The sequence below is a fragment of the Plecotus auritus genome (genome assembly GCF_963455305.1).
Source record: "Plecotus auritus genome assembly, chromosome: 2".
NCBI lineage: Eukaryota > Metazoa > Chordata > Mammalia > Chiroptera > Vespertilionidae > Plecotus > Plecotus auritus.
Window position 1 is genome coordinate 217,283,488 of NC_137771.1, and position 14,867 is coordinate 217,298,354.

The 14,867-nt window shown below is 42.5% G+C and overlaps 1 protein-coding gene across 8 annotated transcripts in view; it reads right to left on the reverse strand.

Annotated features, from left to right (window-relative positions):
* Positions 1-14,867, reverse strand: part of APP (amyloid beta precursor protein) — a 229,305-nt gene that overhangs the window by 14,768 nt on the left and 199,670 nt on the right. For 4 of the 8 annotated variants that reach the window (XM_080657586.1, XM_080657584.1, XM_080657582.1 and 1 more), the window contains 2 exons: positions 12,649-12,870; positions 5,152-5,205 (listed from right to left, as the gene is read on the reverse strand). In XM_080657586.1, the coding sequence (XP_080513712.1) occupies positions 5,152-5,205; positions 12,649-12,870 (276 nt within the window). The remainder of the gene's footprint in view (positions 1-5,151; positions 5,206-12,648; positions 12,871-14,867) is intronic. The other 4 variants (XM_080657587.1, XM_080657585.1, XM_080657583.1 and 1 more) reach the window with 1 other exon arrangement.

Consider the following 14,867-nt stretch of genomic DNA (forward strand, 5'->3'; position numbering starts at 1 on the left):
GAGTTTCTACACTGTAGTATTTCAATATCAAAAGTCAGAATTCTAGGATGAGAAGGGCTTTTAAAATCATGTCCTCTCAGTGTTCCCGGCCAAGGGCTAACTCTCAGCTCCCGTCTGAACAGAGGGCGAATCTGTCAGTTTGCTTCTGTTTTCAGACAGTGGCCTGTCTTACCCCCAAATCAGTTTGCTGTAAGTTCCTTGTTCAGCACATGACAAGCCCAACCCTGCCTTCTGCATTACAGCCTTGAACAGATCAGGTGCCCACAGAGAGCCAGTGGGTCCTGCTGATTCTCCTCTTGACTCGGGCTACACATTCCCGGTTCCTTCAGCTCCCATGGGACCTGGGCTCTTGCTCTGTGTCAGTCCCTCCTGCCACCTTGTCTAAAAGGCCCTCTGAAACTCGTCACAGACGTCGCTGGAACAGAAAAGCACCGTGTCCCAGCATCTGACGCTCTGGGCTAGCAGCACAGCCGATGAAGGCACAGAGGATAACTGGACCAGACCTCTGGAACCCACGCTGGTTATGACCAATCACCCATTTCATGTCCAGTTGCTCACAGTTTCCATTGAACAGGCTGTCCGAACAGACTCAAGATCGATCTCTATCTATAGCTGGCTTGTAGATTGTAACGCTCCCGTCGTTCCCTTGTGCCTGTTGGAACTACATTTTCTTATTCCCACCTTCCCAGGTCTTCTCCTGTTCTCCAGACTCTGCAAGGATCATGGAGAACAGCTCTATGAATTCACATTCAGGTTCTCTTAGCCTGCTATTTGTCTGGGTCATAATGATTTGGGTAGAGATGGGTGACAGTGTTAAAATAGATCCAAAAATCTGTTGGCACTCCTCTATTGGACTTGCTTCTAATGAATAAAATATGGCGGCAGTGATGGTGGGTGACTTCTGAGGCTAAGTCGTAAAAGACATTGCAGCTTCCCTTTTATTCTTTCTCTCGGTCTGGGAAAGCCAGCCACCATGTTGTGAGGACATGCACGCAGCCCTATAAAAAGGTTCACCTGGTGGGGTACTCAGGTCTCCTGTCCACAGCCATGTGGGGGAGCCATCCTGGAAATAGACTCATTAGTCCCAGTCACGCGTCAGTCCTCAGATGACTACAGCGCTGGCAGATGTCACCCATGCAACCTCATGAGAGACCCTAAGCCAGAAGCACCAGCTGAACCCTGCTTAATATCCTGAGCATTACAGTAGCTGTAAGAAACTTAATGCTTGTTGTTTTTAAGTGGCTAAGTCATGGGGCTATTTGTTACACAGCAGTAGATAACTAATACAAAGGACTGGTGGTTCTCTATTCTTATTTATTTCCTTGCTTTAAAATTATTAGCACTTTCTCCTAAGTTTCACCTCATTTGGCCTTAACATTTCTGACCCTAATTTTTATTGGGCTGTGACACTAACACGCTTTTATTCTTACTGGTTGTATACTTTTATCTTTCCACAAGCACTTTTAAATCTGAGATCTTTGCAGAACCACAGTGATTTCTTTACACCTCATCCTTTTTTTTTTTTTCTGTCACTAGGGTATAGCAATGAAATAGTTAATATTATACTTCTGAGATTTTTAGAAAAGTCTTTTGAATAGTTTTTTCTTTTAGATCTGTGAGACCAAATAATCGCATCAAAAAATAAGTTAAAAAAATGTGCTCCTCACTCAAAAATTTAAAAGCCCACATTATTTCTCAAAGGATACCAAGAATACTTTGGTTTGTAAAAAAAAAAAAAAAATTCAATTTCATGTATCAAATCAGAACAACAGATAATTATAGCTCAATAGTTTAAGAGAGTTTCAGCACAAAGAGCTCTTGCTAGTTCATTTTTGCACAGCATTTATAATCATCCAGTGAAAAGACTTTCTGTACATTAAGCAAATCTCACTAAGAGGGGAGAAAAGTTAATAAGCTTGCACATAGGCAATACCAATGACAAAAAGTTGACACTGCGTGTAATAAAACATGATGGGCAGAGTTCAATAAATCGCAGGGACCTCTGCCTCTGTTTACAGGCTCACCAGATGCATCTTCTGGGTTGTGCTGATTTTATTTTACGCCCTGGCGTGACTCCAGTTTTCTAAGTCCTGGCCAGTGAGGAGAGTCTGTGCGCATTTGAGGGAAGAGACACAGCCTTCCTGACGCCTCTCACGTGGCCTGGGGTCAAGGACTGAGAAGGGTGGTAATAAATTACAGTGGAAAGGCTCTCTTTCCGCCCCTGTGAAGAGGCTGCTAATGTATTTTTCTTCTTTATTCTGGTCAAATGGTGCAATTTGTCCTTTGGAGTCTATTTTTCTCTGGAAATAAGCCACAGGGAGTAGCTGTAATGGCCACTAGGCTCAAAAATCACCACTGTGCTCACTACCTGACTCCACATTCTAGAAGTTACAGTGCCCTGGTAGTTCAGATGTGAAGGGCAAGGAGAAGTCATTTTCCTCAGCTGTGATTATACAAAAACCCTTTATTACTTGTTTCAGAGTGATAACAGTGGCTGTTCAAACACAATGACCTGATCTGACAACCCCGGGCGAGGGTTTCTAAGTTTGGAAAATCTGAAGATATAATTTGGTGCCTTAGACTCAAGCATGTAGTCTTATCAAGTATGGTGAGGGAAGAACCAAAACATGGGGATAAATTGGTCCAGATGCTCAAGAGACTCACTACAAGTATAAAAATACTAGAGGCCCGGTGCACGAAATTCATGCACGGGTAGGGTCCCTAGGCCTGGCCAGCAATCAGGGCCGATTGGGGCCTTCCAGCTGCCAGCTGGGGCCTTCCTTCCCCTGGCTGCTGGCTGCCGACTGGCAGCCGGGGCCTTCCTTCATTCTGCACCACCCCCTGGTGGTCAGCGCACATCATAGTGAGCGGTCAAACTCCTGGTCGGTTGAACTCCTGAGGACAATTTGCATATTAGCCTTTTGTTATATAGGATAGCACACCTATGTCGTTATGCATATCCAGCAAATACCACTATTCATAAGCATGCCTTAACTGGAATCTTCCTCACTTCTTCTCTGAGCATCCTTTCCAACCCATGACCTTCTTCTATTGGGGGAACCCAAGCCCTATGTTGTATAAGGCAGCTTGGCCTAAGCTGTGCCCTCCTCTGCATAGAATCACTCCCCTCTTCTTTGCCAATGGACATGCCTCAGATTGTTCAAGCCCTTCCCAGAGCTCACCTCCAGCAACTGCCTGGTTAGCACACCCTTTGTCAGTGCCCCATCTGCTCACATCACAGACATCCTGGTTCACACTGCATGTTCTGTGTATCCCTGCCTTTCTAACTCCATCTCATCATTCTGAATACACAAATTGTGTGCATCTCTTCAATTCCATTCTGAGCAGGGAACTTATTTAATTTCCTTTGACCCATCACAGCAGTTAGGGCATCGATCTTTGTGAAATAGCAAAATGAACTGTTGCTATTGTTACAACAAAGATGTTACATAGACCTTCTTTCCATCTATATATTACTTCTAATTATTCTCTAGCTCTTCCCTAAAAGCAGAATGTTTTTTGTTTGAAAATATATGGAAAAAAGTCTTATTCATGTCAGATTTTTCTTTTCTTAAAGAAAAATGGTGGTATTGCCCCTTCCTGGATATTTCAATGGGAACATATCGGCCCAGCATGCCCAATGTAAGACCTACATAAATTTTAATTCACATTTTAATGTTTATAGATGAAAAGCATCTCTTCCTTTAAAAATAAAGCAGGAAATGCCATGAATAAAAGGCCCAAGGCAAATGACCAATCTGGGCTGGTCTCGGTTGCGGTTAGAATGAAACTGACCCTCCGCCTTGGGCCCCACCCGTAGGCTGAACAGGATGGAGTGTCGACTGCTGGCTCCCTGACATTCACTTGTGTGGCACCCGCAATAAGGAAGACATTAAGGGAGTCGAAGCTGTGTCTGACTTACTCTAATTCAAGTTCCTTTGAGAAGCCCTGCAGACGGAGATTCATAAAATCAACGAGATTAGCTGTCAAGATGTCACTCCACTGTCCCTGCTGCCCTGTGCATCACAGTGCAGAGGCATGAAAGATGCCATAAGTCAGACTCGATTGAGTCCTCAGTGACTGTGGTGGGGACAGAAGTGGCCCGAGCCTGCGAGAGGGGCAGAGCGTGCTCCTGGCCCCATGGCTGACTATATCTGAACCTGGGGCCTCTGTGTGTTAACATCTTCAACGAGGTTAATTCCCTGTCCTATGATTATGCACAGGGACATCGTGAGGCTAAAGAACGAAATAAACATGCGAAGGTGTGCATTGTTGGGAGTAAACTCTCCCCAGGACACACAGATATCTCAGTTCAGTAACTTCGCTCCTCTTTCTGAGGCTTTGACCACACTGCCTCGGCTCAGTTGGGTGAGGCTGAGGGTGGCGTGAACAGCAGTGTGGTCCTGTGGTGGTGTGACATGATTCTTAAAACTAAGTTTGAGACACAGACATAGACTAAGTACAGAGCGAAGAGTGAAAAACCGTTTCTGCGTAGTGCTTGGGGAACTGTAAGAAAGAAGTGTCTGTTTTCGGAATGTTAAGGAGTATGAGAAAGAAAGGGCTTGTATGTAAAATTGTGCACATACAGCCCTGGTGAATTTTAGCCACTCACTGAGAAAATAACTCAATACAACCCACAAAAGAGGACATGCAAACCTTTCTGGGTTATGGAGATACTCCAATTCTGATCCTTTTAGAAAGTCAGGTCTCCCTGAGGAACTGGCTGGAGTTTGAGCCCAGTTCAGTTAGCAAAGACTCATCCCGATTCCCAATAGGAAAGCATGACACGTTCATGGCAGCAACCAGCTCGCCACCAGGCAGGGCCTGCATCTGTGTGGGCTTCCATCCCCGAGCACAGACAGGCTCTACAGAATCCTCTCCACTTAAAAAATATTTAGAACAAGTTGGAAGGCCTTTCTTTTATTGTTTAAAAAGGAAAGCTCGGAAAGAAAGAAAGAAAGAAAAAAAAACACGTAAGAAATGAAGCCTTAGGTAAAGCAAAGGGGAATTTAAAAAAGTTTGGCTTCCACGTCGTTTCAAACCCTATTTCTCAACATCAGCATTTTCGAGAGGCTAGTAACGAAGAGAGGGGGCGGCGTCTGCTCAAGCTCAAGCGAAAGATGCTGAGGGGTAGGAGGTCCCGGGCTATACCTGGTCGAGTGGTCAGTCCTCGGTCGGCAGCAGGGCGGGCGTCAACAGGCTCGACTGGGCACAGGAAGCAAGAGACACGGAAAGCAAACGAGACAAATCAAGATGGTAAGTCGAGGCTCCTGAACACAGAGCAGGGAAAAGCATGTGCAATACACACGTTATAAAAAAAGGAGCAGGTGGCAGAGAACCACAGCGAGTTAATCCTGAGCATCAGGAGCGGGAGGGGGACCACTTTCAAAGGCTTCTGGCTGCTGGTTCCAATCCCACCCCTTCGTTTTCTCACAAAAGCACTCACCAGGATGCGCAGAACATCAAAGAGAAGCTGGAGGAGGGGCGTAGGTTTTCCTCTCAGAGTTTACAGCTAGTTTCTTGTGTGTGTGTATGTGTTTTTATGAGAAATAAAATATATTATACCCAGCCCAGCGGAAAATCTTAAAGATACCTTCTTTTACCACTGCCCAATCTTATCTTATTTTACAGTTAATTAACTACAAAGGACTCCGTCCAATCTCCAGAGGAAATGCAAATATGAACTTATTGGGAGAGAAAGGTTTCCCCATATCACCTGCTCTGGAGTGAATCAAATTTGTTCCCGGTGTGAGGGTAAGAGAGATAAACCAGAAAGTAAGCCGGCCTGTCTGTCTCTCTTTGTAAAAGCCGGTTTCCCCGGAAGAGATGACGTGCAGTTGACACGTGTGAAATGCGGGTATTTCTTCTCGTGTTGGTTGGCTTGCACAATTCCTCCTGTGCGAGACCCCTGGGTCTGGCCCAAAGGCAACAGCGCAGGCGGCACAAGAGTGCCCACCATGGTTTGCTGCTGGCTGCTGTTTCCAAAGTGCTTCTGATTCTCAGAAATGTGGACTTGACCTTAGACACGGGTCTTCGAAGAAAACAGGCAAGGGAGAGAAACAAAGCTTTCGGGATTCATAAATGGAGAAGGGGCAAATGAAGCCGAGAGAGGGGAAATAAGGCCTGGGGAGAAGAAGAGTGGGAAGGTAAGGTGGGGTGAGCAAAGATGTCCATGGGGAGATGAGGTGTGCTTGATGGATCAGCAGTTAAAGTCCAGCTGGTGTGGCTCAATGGTTGAGCATCGACCTACACCAGGAGGTCAAGGTTTGATTCCCAGTTAGGGCATACACCCAGGTTGCAGGCTTGATTCCCAGTAGGGGGCATGCAGGAGGCAGCCTATCAATGATTCTCTCTCATGATTGATGTTGTTATGCCTCCCTCCCTCTCCCTTCCTCTGTGAAATAAATAAAAATATATATTAAAAAAAAAAAAAAGACCATCAGCTTACTGATGGGCACATCCCAGGCATGCAAGTAGGGATTATTAACGCAAATCGATTTTGGATGTCACACGTTGTCAGGAACAGTGAGGGGAAAGAAAGTGACAGCATGCCAAGTCTTCAAAATATGAGAAAATCATGTTCCTGAGAATACTAAGTTGTTTGGATGAATCCAAAGAGAAATGTGGTTTGGTGCTTTCTCCTGCCAACAGTGCATGGTAGAGAATGGACAAAGGACGTGATTTGGGGCAAATGGCCCCTTCCGAGGCTGTTTCTTCATATGTGAAATAAAAATAATGACATCTGAATTTCTAATTGCAGTGAGAAAGAAAATTAAAACCTGCTTTGGAAACTCAAATACTGTAAAGCCACATTTATTAAATACCCGATTTATGAAATATTCTGTAACAACTACTGCGATGAGGACGACTCATCTCTAGCGCTTCATTCGCGTATCAGATGAGACGTACTTCCTTCTGCAGCTCACAAATACACCTGAGCGATCCAGTTCCTCTACAGTTCATCTCTTCCCCTCGGCTGCAAGCGCAGAGAGCGGGGATTTTATTACTCCTTGTAAAATGGAGTTCACCGAACGATTATTGTCCTTTCTGAGTGTCCTCACAAGGGCCCCAGGTGGTGCTTCAGGGGAAGGCAAGAAGTCACGAGAGCCCACTTGCAGAGGTCTCGGGGGAAGCAGCCGAGTCTGGGGTTTAAACGCAGCCCGAGCAGCTGGCCCAGGCTCGGCTCAGGGTCCCCTTGAATGCCACCACTTATTTTCTCTGTGATCCTGGGCAAGCCACATTCTCCCTGGTTCTCTGTTCGTCCCAAGTTAAATGCACAGACAGGAGAAAGAGCTTTATCAATGATCAAGCACCATTCCACCATTACTTAAGGCCGTGGTCGGCAAACTCATTAGTCAACAGAGCGGCAAACCGGGACTTAAGGGAATACTGACAAGTACCAAGTGTGCATAGAGAAACGTCCAAAAGGTGTAACCACAAAAAACATTCATCAGTTATTTCTGGGTAAGAAGACCATTCCTGTAAACTTTTTGAATGTGTAGGGTATTATTTGCAAACAGTGATAAAACCTTTTCTCTTTTTTAGGAAGATAAACCAATAATAGTTTTAGTGACTTAATCCCCAGCCTGCTTTCATAGTTTGAGACTGATTCTCTATGAATTAATATTGAAAAAATAAGTAACTCTTGTGTTCAGTGAGCAGACATCAAGACATTTTCAAAAAGAATTACGGCATCACTGGGAAAAAAACAGAACACACATCGACAAGACAGAGTACTGCATTATTTTCCAGTCTACGACAAACACTCTCTAGTTTTTCAAATGGACTATATTCCTCGTTAAGCCGGAAGGGGATATCAATAGAGTGTTCAAAACATTTTACATTGGCTGACCAGTAAATTAAAAACAAGACACAGATCACCTTAAAGAGTTAAACTAAAACTTAAGCAGAAATGTGTCATTTCTCTGCCTTCAGCAGCTTACAATCAGAGCCTTCCCTGTAAGAGGAGAGACACAGAATGATTGAAATTCTGGGCCTTTGGAGTTAGTTAGTTCTGGCGTTGCTTGTAATAGACCAATTCTAAGCTAAACGCTGCCTCGTAGACCTCCCCACTCGGCCCAAGGTGGTGCAGGAGTGAGGAGGAAAGCAGTTTTACACAGAGAGAGGTCTGGAGAGGTCCGGCTTTCAGGCCTAATGAAAGCCTTTATTAAATCTCGATTTCACCGCCGACGGTGATTTGCTCGTTGCTTTTTTTATGGCCAAGGAGAAGCAGAGCAAAGGGAATGGCACTTTGTGACTCTGTACCGGTACATGCAATCTTACAAGACCTGCGGTGCCTCCTCGAGCACACCCGCGTGCTTTATGCATGTGTTACAGACCAAGAAGCCGACTGCGGGCCACAGGGACTTGCTGGTGGCCACTGCAATCGCACTGATCTTCCTGGCTGGCCAGCTCAGGCAATCTTGAGAAAGAACAAACTCAAGTGCTATTAACACAAACGCATTCAGCCAGATGACTTCACGATCTATAAACACCAGCTTCACTTCAGGTTAGCCAGTTCCGCTTTGTGGACTGGAAAAAACACACAATAAAAATCTCTTCAGGCAAATCGCAGCTGGTCGAAGAGCCTGAAATATTGGAAAGCTGTGTTTGTGATATGCTTATCTATTTTTTTTTCTTCAATATAAATTAAAAGAATGCCCGGGTGTCTGACCCTCTCTCTGGACTTCATTGATTGTTCTTAGGAAAAAAAACCACCACATTTTTGGGAAGTGTTTGAAGTGACGATGATAAGGATTGCATGAACAATGGAAGGAAATCCTTTGAGAATGCTGGGTATTTTCAATAGCTCCGTGTGTGAGCGCATGTCTGTAAGATTAACAGGAAACGGCTCCGGAAAGAGGGAGGAAAGGGAGATGAAGACAGAAAGGGTAAGATTTTAGGGCTGGATCAGACTCATTAATCTTAAGGATATACTGTTTGGGCCATAGAGTGATTATCCTTGGTACAAGCTGGTAAAACCTCTCTAATAAGATCCTAGTACTATTTGGAAAAAAAACAAAAACAAAAAAACAAAACCATGTACTATGTCCCAGGCACTTTGCTAAGAGCTATACCTTCCGTCTCATTTAACGCTCACACCCTAACTTTAGTTAGCATTTCTACTTGTTTTTGTTTGTTTGTTTGTTTTGTGTGTTTTTTTTACAGACTAGGGAACAGCAGGAGAGGCTCTGTACCTTGCCCACAACACACAGCAGAGCTGGAATTTAAACTCTGACCCACGTCATTCAGAAGTGGGGGTTGGGGGCGGGGAGCACCATCCTGTGGGGTGGCGGGGGATGCCGAGGTGGTTCTGGTCGTCACTAGACTGGAGGAGGGTCGGCACTGCTCGCTTTTAGATGGGGACTGCGGATGCTGGATGCCGGGCACAGGGCAACGCCACAGATAAACTGTCCTGCGCCCTGTGCCATTTCTTATGTTCGTGATTATGGGCGTCCAGACCTAACTCAGTTTTGTAAACAAGCACAAAGCATTTTTGCACAGTTCTTACTGTAACCTGGGTATTCCAGGAGCTCCTGGGTGTTCCACTGGGTAAAATGAGGGGAGACTGTTTTATTTAGAGCTTTCCCCAGAGTTACTCACTATGTGAGAAAAATCACATCAGTGCTGCTCGCTGAACCTGAGTCGTGCAGTCAGCCCGGAAGCAGTCTGCATGGAGGCCAGACACCTGACCGTGCCATGCTTTCATCTAGAAGTCCAGGCGGAACACTGACGTGCTGAAACACTTATTATAAATTAGATCCCTTACAGTGATTTTCCTCCTAAATGTTGTTAGTCCATTTTATTTTAAGATTCATCATTAAGAAGGCTTTTCGAAATGTTATAAAAAAAGAGTGCTGTATCTGAAAACAGTGAGAACCAGAACTCAAGCTCTGAGAACTTAAAGATTGTCTCCAATACTTTTATCTGAGCTCTTCTTGTTTATCAATAACAGATATTTATTTAATAGCAATGTCAGCTCTTTGGATGAAGCCTAGGCAATTCAAAAACTCTATCTGGCTCAAGATTCTAGAAGCATTTGGTGATATCCAAGGGCCTGGGGGGTATGTGTGTGTTCTCTTCCAGGACCAATGCTACAATGTGTGTGCTATTAGGAATCTGTGGCCACAGACCTCTCTTGGAGTGAGTCCACATCTGAGCAGAAGTGTATAGTCCATTACTGCTCTGGTATCTCCAAATTGTATTGTTCTTGGCCTTCCAAAAAGGGCTCATTTTGGGGAAATCCAATATAGTTAATCAAATCTTCTTTCTTTAGATTATTTGGCAAGAGGAGGGGGAAGGTGGGAGGGAGGTCATGATGGCCTTAGGATTTATTTAGGAAGGTGCTTTGGTGACATAGTTCCTCCCTATCATTTCTACTTAAAAGGAACAATCCTTCTCCCCCCCCCTCCAAATAGAATGGATCAATTTAGTTACTATTTAAAGCTTTTCATATAAGCAGCATGCTTAATAGAGTGCATATCATTTTAATGGAGATCTCATATACGCATATGAATACATATAAGTCAAGATAAAATATTTAAGGCATATAAAGGCAGATTTATTTAACTGTTGGTATTATTCATAGTACTAATATGATAAATGTCAAGTTAAATTGACCTCATTAAAGACACGAAGGAAATGTGCAGGCTGATATTCATATAGGAAGCAGTTTAACTCTCAATATCTGATGGAGTGGGAAAGTAAAGGGAAAATTTGGAATTCAGGAAATGCAACTTATTCTAGGATGGCACGCTTGCTATTCTAGTGTGCGATGTGGCTCACTGTATTTCACTGTGTTCACTGAATTTCAAAAGTCACTAGTAACATGAGTGTCTTTTATTTTTGTTAAACTCTGTACATGCATAGTCCATGTGTCTAAGAATTCACAGCATTTAAGAGAAATACCAAGTATTGTAATAAGCATGCACAGTTATCTCTGTAAACTCATTTTATTCTGCTGCCAATTTAGCTTACTTTGGCTTTCTAAATCTCTTTCCACAAATTTTACCATAAATAAATGATACGTTTTAGTATCTTTAGTATTATTTGTGTGTGTGTGTGTGTGTGTGTTCATAAAAATGATTTAGGTAGGTGCTGAATAATATTTTATCCTACTTTTCCAAGTTCGATAAATAATGGAGAATATTAAATGGAAACATTTCATTTATAGAAGCTATGTATTTGGAAAAAATGAAAAGGTCTTAAATGATAAGAAATCGACAAGAAATTCTTTATAAAAATAAGAGTATAACCTATATATTAATTTTTTTTTCATAAAAAGCTAACTCTTGGACATAAATAACACACCAAACATTTAACATTATTTGGTATAAAGGACATTAAAGACAGTAATTGTCTACCAAAAAAGTTTATTAAACTTCAGACATGTTCCCTATTTCTCCCTCAGTCAAACAACCCAATGTCTAAAGGAAAAGAGGAAATCTCAAGGACGTTCAATTTACAAAGACTGGACATTTTCCACATTATCATTAAAGAATGCATGACAAGAATTTTAAATGGCCAAAATGTATCTGCCTATAAAAAATGACACAATAGCACTCTTTTACAATTTAATAAGAAAGTCTTTGATAACGAAGTCCTTAAAATTTTTCCCTCTATGTGAGTAAGAATTTTTTTACAAATGGTAAAGTCTTAATTATTTTTATGTCATAAATAACATTGCTATTCATATCTGGTATTATTACTATAAGGTACCATTTTCAAGCTAATAGAACAAATTTGGGGTGGTTACTCACATTATGAAAACAGTTTATATGAAGATTTTTCTGCAATGGTTCTTTTAAAAAAAAGTTCTCCAGTACCCTAAAGGGCTAATATTGGTTTTAGAATTAGTCTGAGCAGTAAGTAACTGACTGCATTTTGAGTTACGCATACTACAAATATCCATATTACAAAAATATTACCACCATCAAAAGTTGCTCCTTTAACAAAGAAAATCACAGGTAAAATCCTGTGTGTTCTTGAAAAACATGCGATTAGTATCTCAAAATCAAGGTGTTTCTGTGTTCAAAATCTTCAACGTCTGAACACGTAAAATTGCTATGGAAAAAAAAGACACACCCAAATATGCTCTCACCTAAATAGATATTAATTGAAAGTTTCTGCTAAGAAATCTGAAAGAAAGTACATTAGCTAATGTGCCAATTTTTTAGACAGAGAAAATCTTACTTCTCTGCACTATCAGAGGAAAAAACACTTAGGCCAATGTGCATCTTCATTTTGACAGCTGCCTTATATTTCACTTTCTAAATATAAAACTGTGGACCTCTTAAGCAATAATATATTTCCTAAGTGGTTCTCTATCTTTGCCTTTAACATTTAATGCAATCTGAAACCTAATGTGCGAGAATAAACATCTGAAATGAAAACTACTGTGGTTCCTTTCAAACCTCCATTTATGGAGGCCCCATGGGAATTTCTCTCTTCACCGCCTGTCCGTTTTCTTAGAAAGTGCACATTCTAGGCCACTGTCTCATAAAGACAAATTGAATCTTGTGCTTTCATTCCAGAAGCAACAAAATACCTCTCAATAAGCAAGTATTTTTAAAAGTTCATATCCCCCTGCAGGACATAGAGAGCTGTATATACACATCAGAAAGCTCTTGTTCTAACTGGGCCTCTTACCTTCATTTTCGGTATTGGCTGGCACAGAGTCAACCCCAAAAGGATGCCAGGGCTGGAGTTCGTCCAGGCTGAAATCTCCATTCACGGGCAGAAGCTCCACGGTGGTTTTGGTTTCGGTCAAAGACGGCATGAGCGCATCATTCCCATAACTGATTCTCGGCTCACTGATCATGTTGGCCAAGACATCATCCGAGTAGTTCTGCTCTTTCTGCAGCAGCTCATCTGAAACGGGACAAAGTCATGATCTCATTGAGAGCTGGGCGTTGGTACCATCATCACCTCCATTTTACAGATGTGAAAACGGAGGCACATGGTAGTTAAGCCACTTGTGCAAAGTCTTAGCTGGCAAGTGCCCAAGGTGGGAGGTGAGCCCAGGGAGAATGGCTTAGACCCGGGCTGAAGCTCCTCCCGGTGGCGAAAGACCTCGAGAGCTAACTTGCCATTTCCTCCTCTGAGCGATTCTCCCAGTGAACTATCATCACCGGACACCAACAGTGTGCTTTGGTGATGTGCTAGCCGTGGAGTTGTGGTAATATGCCAGGACATACATAGTCAGTGAATCCCTAGTCTTTCCCTGAACACATGTAATGACCACAGTAGCCTTAACACCTGGGCAGCCTGCTCCGTTCTCGAACAGCTCTCGTAGTTTTGCCTTGAACAAGTCTGTCTTCCCTAAAGGCTCCCCTGCTGCTGCATGATGTTCTACGGCGACAGACACACAGGCCCCTTGCCCTCTGGTTGTGGCCTTGGACCCATGAAGGTCTGCTCCATCCTCCTCTGCCCAGGGCTAAACATCCCGCCCTCCCAACGGGTCTCCTGCGGTCTCGAAGCAAACATCCTGCCTTCATCCTCGGCTGCTTCTCTTTTCAAAAAATGCTACCAGGTACCCCTTTATCAAAGTGACTAAACAAATTCTACTTTAAGGAACATAATCGACTTGGCTGAAGTTCTTGTAGACTAGTGAAAACTCCCAAATTATACACTTCAGTATTGAAATGCATTTTTATAGAAAAAAGAGCTTGGAATATAACCTTGTATCAAGTGTAACTAGTGCTTTTAAAACAGGGCATCGCAAGAATGTGAATCTCCTATTATGTTGCCAAAGATTCACCAGGATTTCCTGTGTGACATATTTAAAAAAATTACACTCATAAATAGCACGTGTGCTATCAATATTAATCAGAATCTCATTTTCCAATCATCCCTCCATCAAGAGTTTACTGTATTATGTATTTCAAGTCAGTCAATGGTTACTATTTTTGTTGTAGAAAATAAATTCAGGATTTAAATTTGGTTTGTAATATTTTACTATCATCCTTCACCTTCTCTTTTACATCGACAAAAAAATTATCTGAAAAATTAAAATTCCGTTCAAATATATCTATTAAAACAATTTCACAGAATAGAATTAAAGCATGAGATTAATATCCTTGTATGGGGCTGGTTTTATTGCAAGCTATTATTTTAAATGATAAAATCCCAAGCAAATCAGTTCCTTTGAAGTCTAATTTGAGTTATAATAGGTATCTGTTCACTGTGGACCATTCTAAAATTCAGTGTTTGATGCTTGCCGTGATCCTTCCCTCACAGATAAAAGGCTCCATTAGATTTCTTCCAACTTTTTCATGTCTCGCAGAGTCACAGGTAATGGCCAATAACTTAGCCAGCGCCGGCTTTAGTAAATTAAATGGGCATTTCTTTTATATAAATCTTATGCTTGTGACTGTTAAACACATAAAATACTAAAGAAGGACCTTGTGGAATAATTATCGGTGCTTCCACGTTCATGCCGAGAGGGAATAACCGTCACCAGGATCTGCTTCTGGCTCCATCCGGCACCGTGGTGTTCTTGGTGCCTTTGCGGCGTTATCATAACCTCCCCTCCTTTTCCATTTGGACGTGTTTTCGCTTTGTCTTGCCTACACAGTACTAAGCTTGTTTCTTGTGACTTCTCTGAATAACTCTTCTTGCTCCTTGTTTCCTACTGTCTTCATCTCTACAATACTTTCCTTGTACCTCTTTCTGCAATTCTTCTTTAGAAATCTCATTTACTCTGAAACTCTAAGGATCCTCCCTTTGGATGATTCTGAAAGGTATTTCCCCAGCTCTGACCTCTCCCTCCCTCTCTAGTTTTTATATTTCTAACAGTTTGCTAGATCTGTTAACTTACATCGTCCATGAAAGGATGCACAAAACCGCGTTCAAGGCCCCATTTCTAA